This window comes from Octodon degus, unplaced genomic scaffold (assembly GCF_000260255.1).
Source record: "Octodon degus isolate 3935 unplaced genomic scaffold, OctDeg1.0 scaffold00090, whole genome shotgun sequence".
Lineage (NCBI taxonomy): Eukaryota > Metazoa > Chordata > Mammalia > Rodentia > Octodontidae > Octodon > Octodon degus.
Window position 1 is genome coordinate 7,767,499 of NW_004524666.1, and position 25,287 is coordinate 7,792,785.

The 25,287-nt window shown below is 45.6% G+C and overlaps 1 protein-coding gene across 1 annotated transcript in view; it reads left to right on the forward strand.

The window, feature by feature from the left end:
* Positions 1–3,173: 3,173 nt before the first annotated feature.
* The window catches only part of Foxo3 (forkhead box O3), a 117,712-nt gene continuing 95,598 nt past the window's right edge, over positions 3,174–25,287 (forward strand). Inside the window, exons 1-2 of the mRNA XM_023722291.1 lie at positions 3,174–3,365; positions 4,427–5,173. Of these exons, the coding sequence (XP_023578059.1) occupies positions 4,556–5,173 (618 nt within the window). The 5' untranslated portion in view covers positions 3,174–3,365; positions 4,427–4,555. The remainder of the gene's footprint in view (positions 3,366–4,426; positions 5,174–25,287) is intronic.

Here is a 25,287-nt window from a genome sequence, read left to right on the forward strand (position 1 = left end):
GTAATACCTCAGCCTCCCAGAGTGCTGAGATTACAGGTATGTGCCATTGTCTTTCTCAACCAATAACCCTAAATTCCTGAACAGTGGAGAGGAAAAATAAGAGGTGCTGGGAAGAAATGCAGAAAGACCAAGGAAGTCTTCAAGGGGAAGGCAAACTCAAAGGGATTTCAGACTAAAAAGGAAATAGATAGTAAGTCAATATTCTTACTGGTCGATTCCTTGCACGAGACGCCCATTTTCAATGCTAGTCATTTAAGTGTTTTGATCCCCAACTCACTTGACTCTTGCCCAACATCATATGTGTTATCTCTTGTACAGCGTTCCAGCTCTCGAAATATTTATGTCCCCCAAAGACTCAACTCTCTCTGGTGAATGGCCTCACCCTGGGCCTGTCCTTCTTCCTCACCGTTGGGGGTCATTGGGCTCTCAATGAATCCAACTGACTATTTTAACTCCCAATTTTTTGGCCTGCCCTCGGGGTACGCATTCTGTAAATGAACACTCAACATGTTTATAGTGAAAATCTAATGGCTGAGAGCTTAGCCAGTATAAACACATTCTTTCTACTTCTGCAGGTCTGCATTCTGATAAAGAATTGCTTAGGTTTATAGAGCTGAGTGAGTCTTTTCTAAGCGTTTTGTAAGTATTTAAAATCACCAAGTGAAAATTCTTTGGATTTTATCCTGCGCGCGGTGCAAAGCTCAGGTGATCTAGACTCCTAGAACTTGCGGCAAAGCGGACCGGCAGACTCTGGGGAACGCCGATGACCTCGTAGTAACCTATTGCCACCTCACCCCTACCCAGGCCTGTAGCACTGGCATCTGAAGCTGTGGATGGTCCTACATCACCGTTCCACATTGCCAGGCTGTAAACCAGATTCGAAGCGCTTCTCAGCGAAGCTGGCCACAATGGCTAGAGAGGCTCCAGCACTGGGCCCCCACACCCAGAATGCCCTTTCCAAATGCAATCCGCAGTAGCAAAGGCGCATTTGTGCTGCGGTAAAGCTGCGTGCGAGACAGGACTGTGTGTACTGGGGTCATTTGGAGCCAGGGATTGAGGGTTTGGACCACATAGGGCTCTGGGAGTCGGTCTCTCGGGTAGTGAACATAGGCGAGATGTGCTTCGGAACCGCTGGCGTGGGGCCTGGCCTAGCTCGGCCTACAGGAACGGCAGGTAGCTTTGTTCCCTGAGCCTGAATTCGGAACGATCGCGGACGCTAGGACTGCGTTTCGCGACCAGCACCGTCGTCTGAGCAGTGAGCTCGGCTGTCAGGCTCCCTGTATCCGAGCCACGGCAGAGCTGGCAGCGCGCAACGGGACAGCCTCGCCACAGCCCCCGCAGAGGCCGCGGCGCTGGCCCCACCGCGTCCCCCAGCCAACGCGGGCGGCTCCACGCGTCCGCCACTCGGCTGCGCAGCCAGCCCCACATTCCATTTAAAAATAACACCCACGTGCGCCGGTAAACAAGCGCGCGCGCTACCAGGGCCGCGCGTCCAGGGCGAGCTGGTGGAGCGCGCCCGCCCTCCTCCCGCACGTGTCGGCTTGCTCCTCCCCCGCGGCTCCGGCGCAGCCCAGACTCCGCCCCCAGCGGGCCGCGCCCCGCCCCCAGCCCCAGGCTCCCGGGCCCTAGCGCCCGCGCGGCACCGTCGCGCCCCTTCGAGGGCTCTGTAAGTTTCCTCTGCTGAAACCCGCTCACCGAGGAGGGACCGGCTACCTCGGGGGTGCACGTTCCTTCCACCCCCTAGCCCTCTCTCGTCCGCCTTTCAATCCTCCCGCCGTGAGCGCTCGGACTGCCTTCGCGATCGCTCCCTCGCCCTTCCAGGCCTCTTTCCCCTCCTTCCTCTGGTTTTACTCGATTGTTTATTATTTGCTGGGGGGCGGGCACGGGGGGCGGAGAGGGGCGTCTGGTGGGCCTGCAGACCGGCGGCCGGGGCCAGTCAGCGCGCGGCGTGGCTTGACGAGTAAGCGGCGCAGCGAATAGCGACGCGGCGCAGAGCTCCGGGTCACGCGCGCGTGGAGACAATGACATCATCTGTTTGTACGCGTCGAACTAGCTTGCTGCAGGGGCGGGGCCGTGCGTCACTTGAGTGACGGCCCCTGCGCAAAGCCCGGAGTCCGGAGCCGGCAGTGTGGGCGGACCCCTGCGTAGTACCTCCGCGGCTGGAGCCTTTTGTGTATCGGGTTGCTGCGGGGTGCACTTCTAGACTCTGACATATCTCCAGTGACTTACAAGGAGTATGTAAAAGAAAAAAAGAAAGATTTGAGCCGAGTGCATAGGCTTTGGGTGTGCATGTCGCATTTGGTGCACTCTCAAGATGCAAATGAACGCTAGGTATCACGGATAGTAGGGTAAGGACTTGGGAAAATGCTCCCGTTCCTGTTCTAAACAGAAGAGGGCCCGTTTTTTCTCTAAGACGCCAGAAATGCAGTTAGCTGTTTTGCTGTTGCTTACAAATTTAAGTAAATTGTTTTACACTTTCAGTTGGGAATCAACTCTTAACGTTTAGGATGGGAGAATAATTTGCTTTCTTCGGAGGCTCACTTTTTTCTAGTTTGCTATCAAACATGAAAAGCGAAACACGTCCAAGGTAAAGGGCTCAGTGCACACCTTTTGGTGCCCGATCAAATCTGAGGTCATCGGCTTATCAAAGTCGCGCAGGCACCAACCTCTTCGCCAGCCAGTATTTCCACGCCGAGGCAACCCTTGCCATCTGCGGTCAGCATCTTATCTCGGGTGTTACCTGGTGTCAGGTTCTAATAGGGAATCAGATAGCAAGGCGGGCGGCTGTGCAGGCCAGGGACCCTGGTGCCAGGCACCTGGCCCGAATCTTGAAGGCCACGCGTTTGCGCTCGGAGCGTTCGGGACTCAGCGCTTACTCCCCTAGCCCGGATCTCCCCGGCTAGCGTCGAGCTTTGTTGTCTTAGAGGCTCCCGCTGGGGAGGAGGAGCCAGCGGAGTCCCAGCGCGCGCCCCGACACCCGTGCCCGCAGTCCCGCGGAGCTGGGCCGCGCAGGCGCGCCCGAGCACACACGCGCCCTCATACACGCACACACGGCAGCACACTCGGCCCCCGCCCCAGCCCTCCCCCTGGGCGGGGACCCGCCCGCTCGCCGTCAGCTTAGGTTGAGGCTCCCTGCGTGTCTATAACTTTGTGCTTTTGCCGCGGCCGCCCTGCTCGTGGAAGGGAGGCGGAGGAATGTGGAAGGTGACGGCGCGCAGGCTGACAGGCGGTTTCTCGAGCGGGCTGCGGCGGCGGTCCGAGCGCCACTCCTTTGCCAGGGTCGCGCGCCTTCCCCTCGCCGTGCCCGGGGCCCGCGCGGGATTGTGCGTCCTCCCGCCTCGTCCCTGAAGGGAAGGAACCGAGGTAGGCGCCGGAGCTGTGCAGCGGGCAGCCACCTTCGCGGTGACTCCGGATCTGCTTCCGAGCTGGGCCAGGCGCTTCCCTTTTCCCTCCCCGTGACTCCGTGTGCGCGCCCCGTTCCCTCCCGCTAGTGTTTTTAAAGGACTTGAGGGAAGGGGGAAACTGTCAAGATGGCAGCAGCGGGAGCAAGGAGGTGATGAACGTGCTGTCCGGGTTTTCTGGCAGCCCGGGAGACTTGGCGCTCGCCGACCTGTTGGAAGATTTATGTTCCGACTTGTTCCCACCCCGCCCCCGCCCCCCTCCTGTTCCTGGCTGGAAAGGGGACAGAAGGTACCGCGTCCGCGCGAAAATAAACACACAAGTCCCCGAAGTGGTCGTTCCTGCAGGGCTCGACCCTTTGCCAGCACCCACCAGGCTGCCTGCCCCTTCTTTCCTTCTCTTTTCCTGGAAGTGGTGGGGGCCGGTCTGCGCCCAGGCCCGGCCCGCGGGCGGAGAGGGGAGAAAGGGGTGCTCACGTCTTACCAGGGCTCCGGCCACTCCGCTGGAGGATCGCGGGGGCGGCTGGGCCAGGGAGGGGGAGAGAAGTGTAGACGCCACAGACTTTGGCGGCCGCGCCGTGTTAGGCACTTGCGCGGGCTGGAGCGAAACATAAACAAACGCACGCCCGATCGGGTTCCGACCGAGGCTGGGCTGCACCGCGGCCGCCCCAGCCCACTTTAAAGGCGCGGCCCGCCCCTCCCCTCTCGTCCTCTCCCTCTCGTCCCCTCCCCTGCCCCTCCCCCTGCCCGGGAGAGACCTGCCGATCTGGTGGTGGCGGGGGAGGGGGCTGCCCCGTGCGAGGCAGTCCATTCGCTCGCGTCTCCCCAGCGGCCCGGCCAGGGGGCGGCGTCTGCTGCGCCAGGTTCTTGGGACGCACGTCCCCAGGTCTGTTCCTGGGAGCCGGGCGCGGTGCGGTTGCGGAGCTGCCGCGGCGGCGTTGGTGGCGGCGGCGGGCGAGGGCTCGCCCAGGACTGGGCTCCAGCCCGGGATAACCAACTCTCCTCCTCTTTCCTCTCGCGCTTCTCCAGGCGGCGACAGCAACAGCAGCGGCGCCCGGGAGCCGGAGCCTTCGCGGCGCCCCTGTCCCTCCCCCGCCGCACCCCGCCCGGGCGCGAGAGGAGAGCGCGAGAGCCCAAGCCGCGGGCGGGCGGCGAAGATGGCAGAGGCAGCGGCTTCCCCAGTCCCGGTCTCTCCTCTCGAAGTGGAGGTGGACCCGGAGTTCGAGCCTCAAAGCCGTCCGCGCTCTTGTACGTGGCCCCTGCAGAGGCCGGAGCTCCAGGCTAGCCCGGCCAAGCCCTCAGGGGAGACAGCCGCCGACTCCATGATCCCCGAAGAGGAGGATGATGAAGACGACGAGGACAGCGGCGGCCGGGCCAGCTCAGCCATGGCGATCGGGGGTGGCGGGAGCTGCACTCTAGGCTCTGGACTGCTCCTGGACGACTCAGCCCGGCTGCTGGCTCCCGGAGGGCAGGACCTCGGGTCTGGGCCAGCACCCACGGTGGGCGTGCTGAGCGGGGGAACGCAGACGCCACTGCAGCCTCAGCAGCCTCTACCGCCTGCGCAGCCCGGGGCAGCTGGGAGCTCTGGGCAGCCGAGGAAATGCTCTTCTCGACGGAACGCCTGGGGGAACCTGTCCTACGCCGACCTGATCACCCGCGCCATTGAGAGCTCTCCGGACAAACGGCTTACTCTGTCCCAGATCTACGAATGGATGGTGCGTTGTGTGCCCTACTTCAAAGATAAGGGCGACAGCAACAGCTCTGCGGGCTGGAAGGTGCGTACCCTCACTGGGCTGGCGGCTGGACCTACCAGGCCTCCTGCGCAGCGCGAGACGCGCCCAGAATCCGTCGGACCAAGTGCACAGACGGGCGCGGGGCAGAGGGATGGCAGGGGCGCCTCCCCTGTGAGGCTTTGTTGCGGGGGGGTGGGGGGTCTTACTTTGACAGTTGTGGGTGGGTAACCTAGGGACAAGCTTGGAGCGGGGAAGGAAGCTCCAGCGGGAGCTTCAGGCCTGATTAGGTAGGGAGGGGAGCAAGGGACTCTGACGAGGGGAGGACACACGGATTGAAGTGCATTTGCTGAATTACTGTGACAGCGGAGATGTGGTAGGCCCTTGGCTTACTTTGGGATAGACTTCGCCCTGTTGGGGTGAAGTGAAAGGGCTGTTTGGGGGATATTTGACACTCCGAGCGGTGGAGCTGTTGGATGTGTGGCTTCCACCGAGTCACAGGAAGGTAGTGCTGGATGAATGACAACCTTTGTATCCTAGCTTTCAGACTGTGGACGTTAACTCCAAACAGCACATCGGTCCCAGTAGGAAAAGTAATGATTGCAAACCTTTTTAGTCGGGCTCCTCTTTTTTATCTTTACTCCTCAGAGATTTTGATCCAGTAAATCAGCTGGCTGTAAACTCTGAAATGTTTTGGGGCCAGTTGTGCTATTCAGTATAGACTGGCAGCACCTGCTGCTCCCTACCCGGCCTGGTCTCCGGCACTGTTTGTTGTGGGTAGCAGGCATCCGGGACTGATTGGGCCTGCACTCAACTGAACTCTTAGGTGGAGAGGGAGGTTTGGTGACAGGGCTGGGCCATAATGGCTTCTACCTATGGAAGAACCTGAAGAGAGACTCCAAGGTTCCTTTTAGGCCTCTTGGGGCACCGGACACGTGGTAAGGAGAGAGGTGTGGAAAGGCCTATGATGTAATGACTTCCTGCAGTTGGGCATCCAAAGAGATTAACCCCTTTGCCCCTGCTGGGCAGCTGATAGTCAGCTCCCTCTTCCTGGGCACCTTCCGGCCTCTGCTCCCCAGATATGTGTGTGCCAGAATCTGGCAGATGGGCCTCCTGGGAGTCCTGTGTGATTGGAGATCTTTTTTATCACTCTCTCCTATTGGAAATACTGTTTTGTTTTGTTTTTTTTTTTTCCTGAAAAAGATAGTTGCTTCCTCCTTCGGTCCCTTCCTTGTCTTCATTGGGAAGCCCTGTGCCTTTTCAGGGTCCAGGCTGTCTAGTTCTTTGGCATAAGAACTCTGTGATCGTATTGGAGAGTGGAACTGAGGTACTGGAGAAGAGCTTGTATATGAAAAAGCTAGAGTTTAGAGTGGGAAACCTTTTAACTTGCTTTTTGGAAAACTGCAAAAAAGTACTTGTTCTCCCCTCCTCCAGCTGATATTGGAGAGGTCTTGGTTAAATACGTTAAATGATATACTTTGATGTTAATGCCACAGATCTGTCTCATTTTTACATGACAGAAATGCTGACACTGTGAATCTCATAGTTGTTCTAATTTTACTGGTTTACAAAGGAATGCCAGTTGTGTGAGCTGAGGGCTGTTTACAGAAAGGATGAGAGTTTCCTGTCAAAGAATTGCTAATGTGGTATCTTCAAAAACTAGGTTCCCTAGTGCCTGGCAAGGGTTAATCTCCACTTACAGAGTCTGAGAAGATAGATTTGGTGCTTTGGAATGTATTTCAAATTTCTTACACTTGAAATTAAGTCCTGCATGTTTGAATATCGTGTAGAGATTTCACTCACTTGAAATTCAGTTCTGCATGTTTGAATATGGTGTAGGAATCTGTTAAAAAATAATTTTTAGCTGAAAAGTTAATGTACAAAGGGTTTCCACCTTTCTGAGATTTTAAAGAATTACAAAAGTAATTCAGTACCACAATAACATTTGTTGCTACTGTGTTTGTAGGTAAGGAAAATAAGCTTAGTGAATTTAATTTTTTTTTTAACTTTAGTGTAAGAAAGTGGTATCACCAGAATGAGCTTGGGCTTTTTACTACAGTTGGCAGGATTTGCAGTGGACCTAGTCATAAATGGCTTTATATTTATCCTTTTCTCTCCTTCTTGTGGTTTCTTTTTCTGTTCTTGCTGTCTCATTTCTCTTCAAATGAACATCTTATGAAATACTATAAATTGAAATTGAAATACTGCAAATTGTTGAGACTTAATATGGGGCACACATTTTAGGACTATTGAAAGTATTTGTTATCATTTCTATTTTGAGGCTGTCATGTGGCAACTAATCTTTGAAGACAAAAGGCATAATTTAGTTCCAGTTTTTGTAAGATGACCTTCATCGAAAGGTGCAGCCATGCAGGAACTTCCAAATCTTTGATGATGAAGAGGGCCTTTTGAAACTGTGGCTGGTTTCATATTCTGATTATGACTAATAGGTCTTCCTTGTACTTATGGTCTAGTGAGGGTAGGAGAAGAGAGGAAAGGGAGCGAGAGATCAGGAGCTAATTGTGACTCATTTCCATGCATCCACGCTTAGGAATTGATCCTTGTCATGGTTTGTCATAGCGGAAGCATGCACATGCATTTAAACCACAGTACTTTCATTCCAGTACTTTCATTCTGAGTTATGCATTTAATTTCTAAAAATGTTTTGAATTTAGGTTAGCCTCTTCTAGTCATGTATACATACTGGGCCTATATGGAGGGGTGAGGCCTTATTTTTAAGACTTTTTGAGCAGTTGAATTACTTTGTAACCAGAATTATTGTCCTGAGATGTCAGAATGAAAGAATTAGAAAAGGGGCCTTGGTGACTAAATTTCGACCGGTGGTTCTCATTCCTCATTGCACCTCAGAATCATGTGGAGGCTTTTGAATAAGATAAGTACTCATAGAGTTTGATTTCATTGGGCCTATGTGGCTTAGCAGTAGTAGTTTGGTTTTTTTCAAAGTTTTTCAGGTAATCCTAGAATATAATCAGAGTGAAGTTTGGTGGTTTAGCTTAATCTTCTTACTTTATTGGTGAAGAATCTGTTCTTCAAGAAGGTAATGATCTAAGGATCAGGGAGATTAGCCCAGCAGCATTAGTGCCTGCCTGACAAGCACAAGGTCCTGAGTTCAATCCCTGGTACCAAAAAAAAAAAAAAAAAAAAAGATAATGATCTAAGATCACACAGCTGGTTAGCATATAGCTAAGCAGTGGTTACCATTGTAGAGGTCCTCCTTTTTCTTTTTTTTTTAGATTAAGTTTATTGGTACATTTTAGATACACATAATGATCACATTCATTATAGGGAATTTGTACCTGTACATGATATACTTGGTTACTTTTTTATCCCATTCCCTTACTCTGATTTCCCCTTGGCACATACAAAAGCTTTTTCCCCCTTTTTTCTTTCTTTTTTTTTTTTCTTTTCCCTTCCCTTTCCCCAGGTCTTTGTTCTTTATCACACTATTCTTTTTAATTTGAACTTTAAAAAAAATTACTAAGTAATGGATAGTTTTAAGTAAGTAGGGGTTACTCTCTGGGAAAATCCGTTGCACCTCGCTCTACATCTTCTTTATCATTTTAGCATCAGGACAAGCACTGTGAATGGAGCGCTGTGTCCATGTAGCTGCACCATGCTTTTCAGTGTGGGTGCTTAGAAAGTACAAAGTGAAAAAAGCTGCTGTGTGAGGTAGCCTGTAACAAAAGAGGAAGCCCTTGGTCAGTGCACAGTTGTCAGATATGCATTGTGCCGGTGAGAAGGGTGATGGCTATCTCACAGGTTCCCTTACCTCCTTCAGGCATTAAAGTAGAGCTGAATAATCAGATGTGGTTATGAGGGGAAAAGGTTACATTTCCTTTAATTCAGATGAAGTTTACTTGCAGTGCACCCATAGTTGAACTAGCTAGTTCTCTCGGTCCCTCTTAGGGAGATTTCTGAGGACCATAGGGTTTACCAGGAAGCCTGTTCATCACTTACTTACTCCTCTGTCCATACATGCACATTTATTTTTTCCTTCACCCAGAGCAGGATCATATTAGGCAGCCCTGAGTTCCTGCAGGATGTTGTGTGACGGCAGCTCGTTAGCATGTCGGTAGCTGACTGCAACAGCAGAGGCTGTTTGGTCATGAGCCTTCCTTCATGGAGAATGTGTACTTTTAGGGCTTCTTGCCAAGATGAAATGATGGGGAACTTACCTGTTATGTACTGCTTAATTTTGTCCTTACTTTTTTTTGTTGTTTTTCGGATTACTTCACCCTACTGAATTAAGAAATTTTAATTTAACTGCAGCTTTGTTTTAAATTTATTTTTAAATCTGAAAATGACCATGTCACAATAATTCTATGTTGGCACATAATTTTGAACCTTGACACCTTTTGGAGTAACTCATCAAATGTCCAGTGTGGTTGTATGTGGAGAACCTGTCTTCTGCTTCCCTGTGTTGCCAAAATGCTGTTTTGTAATTTCCTTTGGCAGTACTGCCTTCGTCAGTGATTCTCAACTCACATACTTCCTCTTTCTACAGCAGCAGTACGCTAGGGGGACTGTTTTTCCTCTTTTTGAAAGCTGTGTCATTGACCTATGAAGTGAAGAAATTGGCTTTTAGGCTTTGATCTGTGAGCCTGTGGTAGCAGAGAGACTTTTTTAAAAAAAGAAGCTAAGTTTGTGTTTTCATATGTTTATTTCCTTCTCAGAAAATGAAATGAAACTATACCAGACTTATTTTTAGGAGATTTTAGGAGGGTTCTATTTTAAGAAAATGACACCATAGAACATCTTGTAGTTAAACTTTTTAGTATTGTGTTTGTGAGTCCTAGTTAAAACCTCTACTAGATGTTTTTATTTGGAAAATTAATGAATAGGCCTTGGCCAACTAAAAAGCTATTTATGTAGGCTGCCAAAAAAAAAAAAAAAAAAATCAGACACCATCCATCTAGAGCTTTTGGTGACAGTGCAAAGATAAAATTGTATAGGACTTCACATTCTGTGAGTACCCTACTTCCCCATTGCTGGCTGGTGCCTCAGATTTCAGATTTTTAGGGCTGGAGAGAAAATGGAATTGATTTTGTTTTCTTGCACACTTATCTTAATTATGTGAAACAAATTGGACCTCATTCTTACCCTTTATTTCTCTCCTTTTTTCCCTGACTCCCAAATTGAGCGGTCCCAAGGAACCACTTTGCTTTATTGTTGCTGTAGGAGGGGATTGGGGAACGCACATAGAAAGGTAAGTTAGTATTGCTGAATGTTACAGTTGGCATGTAGGAAGTGAATAGAAGATGTCAAAGAGAAAAGCCTTTTTTACCCATTTGCATCACATTCTGTTTTATTCATTCACCAAGTATTTATCAGAAGCATACAGTGCATAGGACATTCTGCCAGGCCCCAGGGGTATGGTGGTAGCACAAGGCAGATAAGGTTTGGCTCTGTAGGAGTTCATCCTCCACTGGGGGAGACACAGACAATAAGCTTGCATGGTTGTACTTTGTGAACTTGTCATTGTGGCCCATTCTCTTTGCCTTTTTACGTTTCGACACTGCCTCAACCTTGTAGAAAAGCTCCTGGCAAAAGGCATAGAGTAGGCACTGGCCATGGCTTGGAATGGCCTTTAGTTCTCTGTTGAGCATTTGGAGCTTGCTGTAGGGATGCAAGGCCACAGTAACATGGGTCCTTGTCTGTCTGAGAGAAGCTTGGGTTTTCACAGGCCCTTCTACATTAGAGCAGCCCTGTGTCCCTGGGCTGATATGGGCTCTCCAGTTCTGTTTCTGGATGCCTGGTATAGGTCTTGCTCAGAATGGCTGGATAATCTTCATATGGCTGACTCATGTGCATTGTTTCTTGCCTGAAATTCAGGACCAGAAGAGGTGTTAAAGATCATCTATCTTTCTTTGTTTTATAAATGAGGGAAAAGGCTGGGGCAGTGTGATCATGATGGGGCCTCCCAGCTTGCAGGGCTGGAGCTGAGAGGGAGCCCGTGTGAGCCTTGGGTACTGCTAACCATTGTGGTTTCACAGCTGTGGGTATCACTCCTGTTCACCCTCAGGTTCTCGAGCTCTTGCTTCAGTTGCTGTCTTCCTCCCCACTTCTGGTTAGCGCTTACTGGAGTGGCTGTCACCCTTTTTGCATTTTCTATCAGCACTCTTGGTTCAACTTGGTGAATAAAATCTTCCCTTTCAATCCACCCTCCTCTGCCCGTTCTGTGACTCCTGCCTGTTTCTTCTGTCATTTTCCTATGATTTTTGTGTATTCCCAAGTAATTTACAGAGTAAGAAACTTGAAATGTTTCTGATACTTAGAGCTGCTTTTTGGACCATTGAGGGCCTGTGATACTGAAAACGGATGGATTCTGTGGCTCATGAGAGAGCTGATGCCATGTATGGAGTCTTGGGTATTTTCTTATAGTGTGAGGAAGCCTTAGACCTGCTAGCATTGCATTGCTACAATAAATGTGAAATGATGCTCCAGTAGGAGAAAGAGCCAGCCTAACAGGCGTCTGCAGAGGAGTGGGAGTTATCACTCTTTTTTCGTTAAACCCAAATGTATGATTGGCATGTGTTGCAAGAATCCTGCTTTTTACAGACTGTTTTTGAGAAATACAAAAGAGAAATCTTTGTTCTTTTTCCCAGAATGCCTTAGTTACTGTGATGGGATACCATTGTAAAGTGAAACAAACTAATTTCTCTGATGAACTGTGCTCCTTTTAGCAATTCTGCTCCTCCTTTGGAGTTATCTTCTGGAGGTTCATGCCTGGGTGTCCAGATACGCCCTACAGTGGAGCACAGAGTAAGGAAAACATATGGCACATTAATAGGGGCAAAGCTGAGGCAGGAGGTGACATCTCCCTCAAAACAATATATACATTTGTTTTCTTTTGGAATGAATCTTTAATAAACTCAATGAGATGCATTCGGTGGTATTTGTGTGTGTTTTGGGGAGACCTCTGTGCCTGCATGTGTGCATGTATAGTGGTAAAACACATCATAGTTCTCCTAGTGTTTTAGGTATTTAGTGAAATTAGTAATTTAGCTCCTGAAGCCACTAAGAGCTTTAGGTTCAGAGCCAGCAGAGGGAGTACATAAGTCTTTAAGCTGATCTCAAATTTTTTTCTCTATAAAGCTAAAATAATACTATGATTTTTATTTTATTTTATTATTATTTTTTTAATACTATGATTTTTAAAATTGAACTCTGGTATATAGTGCTTCCATATAGACAAATTGTCATTATTAGAAAAAGATGATTTTGGGAGGGGTTAGGGATTAAAAAACTCAGATAACTTTTTCAAAGGAGATCTTGGTCTTCTAAGACCCATGGCCCACTTACCACTCCAAATAGTTAAATGAGACTGCTTTTAATTGAAGATGTCTAACCTTTTTTTTTTTTTCTTTCCTTTTTTTTTGGTACTTTGCTGCCAATAAAGTACGTGAGTATTTAGTTATACCTGATACCAACTTTTTGCGGAGTATACCAAAGGGTTTGGACTAGTGGAATGGTCTTCATTTTAGTGCTGTTTTAATCGTGGGACTTTAGATATTTCCCATGGTTTCACAATTTCCAATAAAGGAGAGAAAGGCAAGAATATTTTCAATTCAGATTCAGTAGATAGGGATCTTCTGGAAAGTGTAACTTTGGAATTTTGTTATTCTGTAATGGTATAATTTGTCATTTCCCTCCACTTTGCCTTATATGTTGATGGTAGTTCATTTTCATTGGTAGTTGTGGGTCAAATTGTATTTAACTCCTCACCCCCTCATGGCCACCTGGAACCTCAGAATGTGGCCCTATTTGGAGATAGGGGCTTTTTGAAGTAATTAAAGTTAAATGAGACTGTTTGAATTGTAGTGGGTCATAAATCCAGTGACTAGTGTTGAAAAGAAGAGCAAAGGACCTGTGCAGAAGACTGCATGAAGGCGAGAGTATTGAGGCTGCAGGCCAGGGAATCAGGGTTACTTAGAGCCGAGGGGAGAGCTGTCTCCTTGCTCCTTCAGAGGGAATGTGGCCTGCCAGCATCATTGATAGCAGACTGTTGGCCTTCCAAACCAGGAGGGAAAATTTTGTTGTTTAAAACCCTTAGATTTGTGGTCATTTGTTAGGAGTAGAACTAGGAAAGTAATGCAAGGCCTGGGATGCAAGAGAAGGACTGAGGGTTGCAAAGAGCAGAGAAAAAAGGCTTTATTTGGATTAAAATTAAAATAAATAAAACTTTCATAGGCTACCACATTTTTTTTTTTTTTTTTTTTTTTTTTTTGCTACTGTCTTGTCAGTTAAATTTCTTCTCCTGCAAGGGACAGAAGGAAGACGTGAATTTCTAGTTAGAAATACCAGTGTGTCCTCTGCCATTTTGAATAAGTCGCATTTTGTTCCCACTTGCTTGAGTTCTTGGTCTGTTTCATGAAGCTCGTAGTGCTTATCAGTGTAGCCTTGCGTTTTATGCTGAGACTGAGAAGAGTGTTCAGAGTCAGTTTTGGTGGGGAGAAAGGAGCCAGGTTTCCAGGGTGGAAGCACAGCGTGGGAGAATCCTCCCTTCCCTGTGCCTGTCAGGAAAGTGGTTCAGTCCCGTTCATGGTGGTAGTAGGACCACTCCACACTCCCTCTGGTGTCTTCTCCTTTTCTCCTGGGTTTTATTCAAGCCTTTAAGCATCCCAAACACCTGAGGCTTCAGGCACACATTTATATGCCAAAACCCAGCTACCCCTATGAAGCACAGAACACAGACTTCTAAATAGAGCAGCAGATATTTTCTAGGTACTTAGTGTTTGATTTAAAATGTTCAGACACATTCAGAATTAGAACGGTATCCATTTATGCTCATATTTTAAAATAGTATTTTGGGGGAGAGAGCCATGGTTATATATAGTTTTACAATAAAAAGAGGAGTCAACATGTAACTAGTCTCATGGTTATTAATAGTTATAATAATACCAATAATAATTATACGCATGATTTATCAGGCACTTACTGTGTGCCAAAAGCTCAGGTTGGTTTTTGTGTCTAATATTGATTCTACAAAATAGAGGTTTAAATGTAGACTCTAGGACAAGGAGATGGTTCAGAGAGGTGAAAGCAGCTTGCTTGGATTTCAAACCAGATTTCTCTGACTCTAGAGCTTGTTTTTTCCATTGTCTTTTCCTGTCTCCTGGAGTATAGGTGGGGCTTTGAGTGGCTAGAGTGCATCAATGAAAAATTAAATAGTTGCCATTTTAAGTTTCTACTGTGTGCCACATTCTTTATGTATATTACCACTAATCCTCACATTAATCCTTCAGAGTATGTCTTGAATGCTTATCTGCAGAGTTGTGGCTGCCTCCGGGTGATTAACACCTCTGTGTGTTGGTGGGAAGTGAAGTTGGACAGTGGCTTAGAATGTACCTGTTGCTCTGGATGTTTGCAGACTGCTGTTAGGAATTAGGCTACAGTACCTGGGCCTCCTTTGGTGGAGTAGGAGGAATGACTTGGGAATTGTACCTGAAACTTGCTGGTTTGGGATTCTTACTTCTGTTTGGTTCTTGCCTTGTGTATCATGATTTTTACGGGTTGGATACAGAGTACACTATTTAGAAATCTCTGATAAACTCCTTCCTTGGGACAATACACCATCTCTGCTTCTACAGGCTTCAAGCAGGTAGATGCATGAGGATAGCAGCACCCAGAAAAGCAGATTTCAAGAAGAAAAACAAGTGTTCAGCAGATATTTGGTTGTCAGATACAATCTCATGATTAAAGGTATTAAAATATATTCTAGCCAGGTACAGTGGTGCACATCTGTAATCCCAGCTGAAGGATTATATCTTGGGAGACTGAGGTAGGAGGATTGTTGTGAGTTCAAGGCCAGCTTGGGCTACACAGTGAGTTCAAGACCAGCCTAAATTATAGACTGAGACCCTGTCTCAAAAAAGAAAAAAAATTTTTTCTAAATTCAGTTACTAGTAAGTTTTAAAACAGGTGGCTAATCCAGAAACAGAAAACACTGCATAATATAAGTTGTTGTCCAGGTTAAAATGTTTATTTCTACTGAAAAGTCTACTGCTTTTTTCTTCAGGGTAATAATATATGTGAGTAGGACCTGAAATGGTGGCTTACATTGACCACAGGAATGCATTAGCCCTGTGCCCTAAGATAAAATGTGGCTAGCAGAATACTAATTAACTGTGCCATGGTGTTCTCTGTATGTTGCGAAAAGCTTTTGGAATGCTCATTTTCATGGCAGGTTAGGGGAATAGGGCCCGGAGGGTCAGCTGCTGCCCAAGATGGACATGAGCAGGTGGGATGGGTCTGCCTGGTGACTGGGTGAGCTGGCGTTCAGGGGGCTGGCGGCAGACAGCATAGCAGGTGGCGGTGCTCATGGCAGCTTCTTTATTTTCCCCTTTGTGATACGGGCAAAGGGTCACACTGAGCCACATCCCTAGCTCTGTGAAAAATTTTTATCTTGATACAGGATTTCATCAGGTCTCTAAGTTGCCCAAGTCAGGCTCAAACTCTCCATCTTCCTGTTGCAGCTTCCCAGAGTGCTGGGACTGCAGTCGTCACCACCAGCATGGTGGCTTTTTAAAAGGTAAAACTGGGTAGATGCCTGACTTTTAAGAAGGATATAAAATTATATCTAGTTGAGTTTGTTAGAGGTCTCCTTGGAAACCTCCTTATATTAAAAAGATCAAGTGGATAGCTAAGGTATTAATTCAGATAATTCAAATCTCAAAATTGCTTTTCTCTTGAAGTGTTCTAATTGATTGTAAAAATTGTGTTTCTTTCTTATAAATTATCTGGATAATTGCCTTGGTTCTGTGTTTCACAGTAGACTGTGTGATGTTTAAAACTTCCTGTTCACCTTCCTTTCTTTTAATTCAGATTTTAACTTAAATATTTTAAAAATTAGTATAATTTTCTTCTGATACTGTAGTGACTTATAAAATAAAACACTTTCCCTAGGTCTCTCTATTTGAGGCTTTCATGTTGGTAAATAAGAAGAAGGGAAAGATGAGGAAGAGAAAAAGGAGGAGGAAGAAGAAAAGAAAGAAAGGAATTCTGCTTAATTTGAAACTCAGGGTTGCCATAAGCTTTCCAGAGTTTTTATCTTACACATAGCTGTTCTGGGGCTTCTGGTCCACATTCATGTTTCACTCAAGGACTTGTTAATCTTACCTTTCATACTTCTGCACCTGAGTCTGGTTTGGGTACCACCATTTTTTCTCTCTTTCTGCTTTTCTTTTAGTAGACCTTTCCTTTGATAGGATGAGAAGGGACTCTGTTTGCTAGCTATTTTACAGGACAGTCTCATTAACACCATTACCTTCTGTGTATGAATATCCCTACTATGCAATATGCTTATACCCATTCTTACTATATACTCTTTGCTATATATGAATATAACTACTATGCAATATACCTATTAGAAATAAAGTTATACCTATTATGGTCTGCAGACTAATATTAAGATGATACTTTTTAAAAAAAGAAATGGAGGCTGTAAGCTTAAGCATTTTTCTAAATCTCTTTAAAAGAATAATGATCATTTGGATCAGATGCATCATTTATGTAACCCTGAGAAGCAAGCCTGGAATTGACTTAGGAAAATGTCACGGGCCTGATATTTTAAAGCTATCTTTGAACAGATCCTGGTGTGTGTACTGGCTTTAGCATGATTGGGCTCTTAAGCTCCTCATAGATAACTTCCTAGGTGAGCCAGTGTACTGTTTCTTGAAATTAGTGTCCTAGATCAGGCCTTCTATCTCCAACCCTGTCCAATAAAGATAAGTTTACAGCCTCCTGTCTGAATAGGTGCCTGTCCTCTCCTGAACTAAGTTCCCTAAATCAGTCCTTGTTAGTCTCCTCCCTTTCCAAGAAAGATTCTTATTTCATACTGAAAATCTAGATGATTTTGGCAATGTTTTGGACATTATTGTATTCACCCTTTATGTTATTTACTAGGGTGGAATTTAGCACTTGACTTCAGACATCATTTACTAGGTGTTCTTTGTAGGAGGGGAGAGGTTTATTCTGATAGTTTCATAAATCAGAGAATGCTTTGAATTAACTGTGGGCAGCCAGTATAATATCTTATACTGAAAACTACTGTGCCTTCTGAATTGATTTTAAACTAATTGCCAAATGAATGTTTATATCAAAAATTACAATTCTTATTTTTTAAAATGCAATTTTGTTCACATCAGAGTTTTTGAATCAGATTTAAACCTTTTGAAATAATGAATCTGTTTTAATTTTTCAAGCAGGAGAAATATATCTGGAGCCTTAATCTCTGGGCTCCCAGTATTTCCTTATTGATATAAGCAGAAATGATTTTCCAGTGATGACTTCATTACCCAAGAGTCCTCACTCTCGCCATTCTGTACTGTACCTTGTTTTTCTTATTGGATTGTTTTATATTCATCATTCTGCCTTAAGGAGGATTGTAAAACTTTCAAGAATTTTTCTTCTCTCCAGATTATCACCTCATTCATCTGTTCTGGTCAAGAAGAAAGAGAAGAAAATATCTTGGTTTTATTGTTTGCATCACATGATTTTATGTTTGTCAGTGTAGTAACTGGGAGGATAGTTTCACCTACTCAGTGCTGTGTGAGTTAATTCTTTAATATTTTCCCTCCCTCTTTAAAAAAAATTTTTTTTGTTGACAAGAAATTTTATTTTGTTTTTATTTTTGGTACTTCTGATGTCAGAGTTGAACTTTTAGATGATTTGTAAGAAGTTAAAACTCTTTGTTTTTGATTTCTAGTACAAAAGTACCTTGTTAAAAGAGTTTCTTGATATGTTCTTGGAACCATTACCAAGTCTTTGGCAAATGAGGACACTTCTTTGATCAAGCCATTTTTGATTTTTGAACCTGAGACAGCTAGTGTTGGATAGATGCCTACGTCAGCCTTAGACTCTGAACGCCTATGTTTTATTTGTTCTGGTGGTTTCTGGCTTCTCTCGCATTCCTTTCTTTTCCCTTCTATATCTAGTGAGCACCCTTTATAGAGGACTTCTTCTCTTCTCCCCGTCCACCTGTAATCTCTCTCTGCTGTTCCACAGCATTAGTGGTTTCAATTCTGGGTGCATTGTAGAGTCACCCAGTGAGTGAGCTTTAAAAGACACCAATATCTAGGTCCTATCCTAAAGCAATCGGGTCGGAAACTCTTGGCGAAGAACCTTGGCATCTGTATGTTTTCAAGCTTTCTAGGTGGTTGTAATGTATAGCCAGGGTTGAAGAGCCTTGTTTTAAAGAAATTAAAGAGATTTTAGCTGTGCAAGTTGTCAACTAATACTGAAATTTTGGATCCATTTGAGCTCTCTCCTTCATGGGCAGATTACAAGGTAGAATTTACCTCCTGGAAGCCCTGAATCAAAAGAAGTGCTATTGAGCTGGGATCTAAGAGTATACTGGCTTTATTTCTTAACAAACTGTATTTAACCATAATCTCCTTTCCTCTGTATAATTGGATGTGGTTTATTTAAAGGTTCTAGCTCCCACTTGTTTTTCTAGTCTCCACTGGACTCTAGTTAATTTATTTTGAAGTTTCCAGGAGTTTGTAAGAAGAGATGGAGCTGTTTCAAGACATTGTGTAAGACTCAAGAGCCGAGACCCATAAACATACTGTCCTTTTGTGTGATATACTCTGTATAGCAAGGGTTCATCATATTCTGATGCATTGAATTAGTGACTCTCAAAGTGTAGCTGTCAGAATAGCAGTGTCAGGGCCATGTAAGCTCAGGTTCGGAAAGCAGGTTCTAAGGTCCAGCCCGGACACACCGATTTGGAAGCTGTGGATCCCGCCATGCATGGTTTTACCAGCCTGGAGGCAGTTCTGGAAGCTAAGGTTTTAAAACCATTCTTTTTAAGTTGTTTGCTAGGTATGGACTTCTAGCTACAGGCAAATCATAATTCTCATGCCATCTTGGCTTCAAAATCCTGATAAGAATGGGGGAAATGGAACAGACATCTCGTAGTGGGATCTGTTGAAATGTAACAGAGCATGTTCCACTCTTCCCACAGATCTTATTACTGTGTAGCTCTCTGTACAAAGCAAGGGTACCAACGTCATTCCAGGGTGACAGTTATGGTAACAAAAGATCCACTCAGAGAGGTACAGAGGAAACCAAATACTCATCCCAAGGCATATATTGTGTTCACAGGGTCTGTGTTTAGATTGTACTCTGTTGGATGATTTTTTCCTTGTTTGTTTTGATCTTTTGGAAATGTTTCTAGTATTAAGGGCAGCATCAGACAGGGGAGTAGCTGCACTGACTCATTCCCCAGAAGGACATGGGACATGTGAGAGAAAGATAAGATTAAAATGTGCTGGGTGTAATCAGGGTGAGAGGGGTAGGAAGTGAAGGGGAGAGTGATGCAGCTCTCACGATGAAGTCAGAGGCCAAGCTTTGGTGAGGTGACTTTTCTCTTGGCTCAGGATCCTGAAAGGTTCCTGGCTGCCTCTTCCACAAGGTGAAACCAGGGATGGAGCCAAAGGAGTTATTGCTGCCTGCCAGTATCATTGGATTCTGTAGTCCATTAGGCAAGGCCTTATGATCAGCCATATGAGACATAACTGATGGCTTTAGGAATATAAATAGTGCGAAGAACTGTGGTTTGTCCAGGGCTGGAGTTCATTTCAGGATCTCTTAACAGCTGCTTCACAGTGTTCCCCAAGACTCATAAAACACTTGTATACCTGACACATTAAAAGAGAAAAAAACGCCAAAAGTAAACTCACCAAGACTAGGTGGATAACAAATTCTGCTCTTAGTAGCATTATTTTTCCTGTGCAAAGGAATATCCAGGATAACATGGCTTGAGTTTCCACGGGGTGCCAGTTAGAGTTTCCTTCTCAGGAGGGGAAGGGCAGGTTGGTCACTCTCCTCACATTTACCAGGATCCTGTGGGAGGGTCCAGAAGGCAGGCTAGGGCCTAACACTCCACTGGAAGCAGACACAGGAGGAGCAGCAGCATGGAGAGGCATCTGTCTTGGTCCATAGTTTGAGAAGAGTCCTGAGTAGTGTGTCACTAATTCTGAGGCATCATTCATATTTTGGACTGTAGGCAAGTGCCAGGGCCTTGTTAAAGATCAAAGTTTGGTCAGGTACCACCAATGGCACTTTGAAGTGCTTGGGACAATGGGGAATTTTCCAAAGCTACTCTTGTTCACAAGAGACATACGTAAAAACTTGTACTCCGTGAATCAGATCACTTCTGCAGTCAGGAATGAGACACAGAGCTACTTCTACTCCAGACAGCATCCAGGTTTCTCTCACTGCCCGTTCTCCCCCTCCTCCGTCCCCTCTCATTCCTCTTTACTTCTCCAGTCTCCTCCTGCCTTCCTCTTCCCTGGGGAAGTAGAAATGACCTGACCATCCACCATCACTTGATGCATAGGCGCATCCTGCTGGAAGCAGGTAGATCACTTGGGTCTAGCTCTTGTCGTTAGGCTCTTCTTAGAACTGTAAGACCCAGGACAGTTGGCATAGGGGGTTCAAGAAGGTGGCCACAGTGAGAAGGTGTTGAATGGTGCAAGGAGGAGGCTGAGTCACAGGAGGGGAGACTACTCACCTGAACTGGGGATGGTGGTCTGGGAGCATGGAAGATTGACCAGTAAAAACTCCTTGGCAGAAGCTGGAGGGTTGTAGCTGGTCGCGTAACTGTGATGAGATCTTAGGGGCAGTGGCTCCGTTTAGGGGAGTTAAGCCAATGTGGAATTTCTTCAAAGAATATTATCAAACAACACAGACACAGTCCCAGTTAAATATTATCACTAATGAGTATATTTCATAATTAAAATGCAAATAGAACTTGCATTCAATCTCAGTCATGCACGGAACTATCAAGACACTTCGGGAGGGAACTGAACCATTGGAATTCTGTATTACGCTGGAAGGAAAAAGAGGAATCAGAGTGATTTTCTAGTTCTGGAATAGTAAATAATATAATAATCTGTTTTGGCAGTTCCTTCTGAGGCATTCAGAATTATGAATCACGTCTTCTTTCGTGGTGGGAGAGGCAGGAATTCCATCTGTAAGTTGAGTCTTGCAGAGCCCACAGTGCTTGATAAGTGAAGGAATGAGGGGAAAGAAGTAGGAAACCACCATCCATCTTTCCTCCATTATCACCCTTTTGTGAAAAGTAATGTGTGCTTGCTGCCAAGCAGAACTTGGTTGTCTAGTAGTTCTCATCTGCATGAAAAATAAAAAGTCTCTCCATTTTTTTCTGAGATTAGGGGTAGAGATAAGGCTTTCCCATTATTTTAAAATACAGGCTGCACACTCTCCAAGAAAAAGCTCTAAAAACAATGTAAGCTATTTTTGGAATATTATATAAACAGTTTAAACTATCACATGAGGACAAAATATTTTTTTCTACATGCTTAAACTCTTGGAGAAAGAAAAAAACAGCTCGTTTTCTTTTTTGGGCCGCATGGGCCAGTGGTAGCCAGTCTGTAGGCCACGAGCTGCAGCCCGCTGTTGTTACTGAGGGCGCTGAAAGACTCGCCATCACGGGGGTAGGCCATTTATTTGCTAGCTACCTGGCAAGTGCCTGCCAGCCACCGCACACTCAGTGCAGGGATTGCCCTAAATATCTTGTTTTGGCCACAGGGGAAGCAGCTTGTGGGCTTGTGAGGGAAGTGAAGGTGATGCTAGGCTCCCAGCCCTGCTTTTCTTTTTCCCTCTCCCCCTTTCCCTTCTTCCCTGACCCCCAATTTTGACTTGTGGAATCACCTGGAATCCTTACATTCAGTGGTAAGGGCTCAAACTTTTTCTCAGTCACTACTGAATAATGACATTTTAAAAAGTGTTTTTTTTTTTTTTTTTTTTTTTTTTTTTTTTTTTTTTTTCCTGTGTTTTGTTTTAATTCTTTGATCCAGGATCTCATTATGTAGTTTAGGCTGGCCTGGAATGCTCAGTGATCCTGTTGCCTCAGCCTCTGGAGTGCTGGGATTATAGCCCACCATGACAACCCAGTGCTGGGACTTTTTAAAATAAAAGAATTTGTGTTCTTCTGCAAGTAAATTGGACCTGAGAATAAATTAATGCTAAATTGATGGCAGAACCCCTGAGCTGCTGAAGAGAATGCCTTGGGTGTCACCTAACTTACCCTTTTAATGTCGTGTGAGGAGCTCAAGGCCCAGCAGTGTAAAGGACCTTACTGAAACCACACAGCAAGGCTGCTCTTGGTTGTGAGCTGACACAGTGGTCACGGGCACTTCCTGAGGAAATCAGCCAACAGTCTTTCAGTACGACCTGTGCCTGCACCTGCCTGAGTGTGTTCTCCTTTCAGACACCACTACCTTGTCCCTTCGGAGATGTGATGTTCTTTATTTCCCCGTGCCCAGTATAGAGGCATTTGCAGGGGTGGGAGGAGTGGCAGAAAGGCCACCAAAACGCTAGACCCTGAAGGCTGACTGCCTGGTGTCAGCCAGAGTTAATTTAGCATGAAGGGGCCTGAGTTTCCTAAGTGGTTGTAACTTTTAGGATTGGGAGTTTGGGAAAGAACTGCGTTGCATGCTGTGTTTCCGAGCACTGGTTACTCTGTGCCGGAGGAGTGGGCACAGTTAGCTGGGTCAGTGGCTTTAATGGGCAGCTGCTTATGCAGAGGAAATTTACAGTTTCACCAGTCTCAGTGCTGGGGCAGCCCATACGTGGAATACTGTTGGGTAGACTTGCATATTGTTTATTGGGAATTCAGCCCCCAACAGAGCTTTTTGTAATTAGTGCAAGTCTGATTGATAATGCTATGTTCTTTAGGCATCATGCAAGTTTGGCAGTCTTTGGAATAAGGAATTTCTTCGGCTTTGGCCCTGGGGACAGAATTACCCCATTAGTCACTGTTAACATTAGCAGGAGACTTCATTCTCAACACCGATTATTGAAAGTTTTGTGCAAATGGGATTTTTAAAGTGATTAATCTATGTGTTCTTTACAGGTAAAATAAAAATACAGCAAATTATCTGAATATAATTTCCTTGAGCAGAATTTGTTAGTCACTTGGGTGATTAGATGTTCTGGCCACTCAGCAGCAGATTGGTAGCACTGGCGTTAGTTTCTACAGCCCAAGCCAGGTCCAGGCCTACTGCCATGGGAAAGTGTACATGTCCAGTGCTACATGACTGGGGGCGGAGCCTGAGGATGTGCTGCTTGGGCCCCAGCCATGGTTACTCATCCATCTGCTTTCATTCAGCTAATGTGGTAATGTATAAAGATGGATGTAACGTGAACACTGCTTGATTTATTTTTTTCTTCAGTGCTAGCCACTAAACCTAGGGCTTTGGGCATGCTAGACAAGTGCACAATTGCTGAGCTACATCCCTAGCCCATTTTATTTAATATTTTGCAACAGGATCTCACCAGCTTGGCTGAGTTGGCCTCAAGGTTGCCACCCTCCTTCTTCAGACCTCCGAGCACTGGGTTTCTAGGTGTGCACCACACCTGGCTTAGCACTTCCTGTTGGTGATTCTGTAGTACAGTAAGTCCCTGACTTGTGACCTTTCACAGACGTGAACAGACCTACACTGTAAATACTTGTAGATGTGAACAAATCTCAGAAGTACTTTATGTGTTTGCCTAACATTGTCATGCTTAACTGTATAGTGCAGTAGTATACAGTAGTACAGTACAGTCAGGACTTACTGTATTTGTATGTGTGTTTGTATTTTAATGCTTAGTGATGTATATTTGTGCTAAAGGCACGTAAGACTCACCTTATCAGAGTTATATTTTCCCAGAATAGAACTCATTCACAAGTCAAGGACTTACTGTACGTAGGGATAGGCACATAGAAAGTTACAATATTTCTTGGGAGACTGCACTAATCAACCTTGACTAGAAAAAAGGAAACTTTTGCTGAAATACGCATCCTAGCATGAATCTCTGCTATTGTTCATTGTTTTCACCTCTGATAATGAAATTTCTGACAATGCAGTGTGTTTTTGGTGCTTGTTTCCTTTTGTTGATAAAAGTATTACAGTGCTCAAAGAATTCCTTGTAGAACTTTTGCAACTCTCAAGGAAAAGTGACCCAACACAGACACTGCTTGATAGATTGCAGGGAGACGGGAGTTGCCTTTCCTTTTGCTTTGGCTTTGCTATTTGTTTGTGTATCTGTGAAAGAATACTGAGTATTGGATAAATTAATGAGTGGAAGGCACATAATAATATGTGGCATTTATGTAGTATTTTGATGATTTCACCTACAATCTTGCCATCTGGAAACTTGTGTTTACTGGGATTCAGAGCCAATTTTGGATGATACTGAATCCAATGTGTATTTAGAATGGTTTAGATTTTCATTTGGCTAAAACTTAGGAGGTTGCAAACTAATCGAAAAATAATGATATCTTTTCCTAAGGAAACCTGAACAGCCTCAGAGAGAGGTAAAAGGCTAAGAGTGGCAGCTGTTGGAACAGCCATGAAATTGAAGCATGTAGCCTGCATGGGCCTAAGGCTGGCCCCATTTGCAATAAAAAATTGAATTCCTAATCTGTGTGTGTGTGTGTGTGTGTGTGTGTGTGTGTGTGTTTTGCCACCAACATTTGTGGTCTGTAGAATCTCTAGATCCTGAAGAATCTTGGCTGTTTATTGTCCCAGCCTCTAGAGTGCTTAGCTTTCTGCCTGGATTTTACATTTTGCGGAAAGCACCTAAATCCAAGCCTCAGAGGTCTCAAAGCTGCTTGGGGTTCAGAGGTTTTCTGACCTGGGGACATGCTGTGCAGTGCTGAGAGACCTACCTTCCCCAGCAGAGTTTTCCACAACCCTCCTCAGGACTTCCACATTAAGGGCAGCCAGGAGCTAGGCAAGGTGTGGCCTTTGCTTCGCTCCACTCAGTGTTGCCTTTGCTTCTTACCTCCCACTAGAGGCCATTTAGGGCACCTGAGAAGATGTCATATTTGTTATTCTGCTCGTCTGTAGCCTCCTAGGTTTTATCCAAATGAAAATCTAAACCACTTTGACCACTTTGAATCCACATTGGCTCAGCATCACCAAGAGTCAGCTTTGGGCTCATTGGCTTCACAGGGTGGTAGGATGTGCTGTGCCCACTGTGTGCCCTTTGTTTAGCTGCTACCCCTAGGTATCCTTCTTAGAGGACATGGCAGAAGAAAGACACGTGCCTGAGCTCTGCTTCCACCTCATTCCTGTTCTGTGTACTCAGCAGGTTCCTTGCTGACACATTCCTGGATGAGG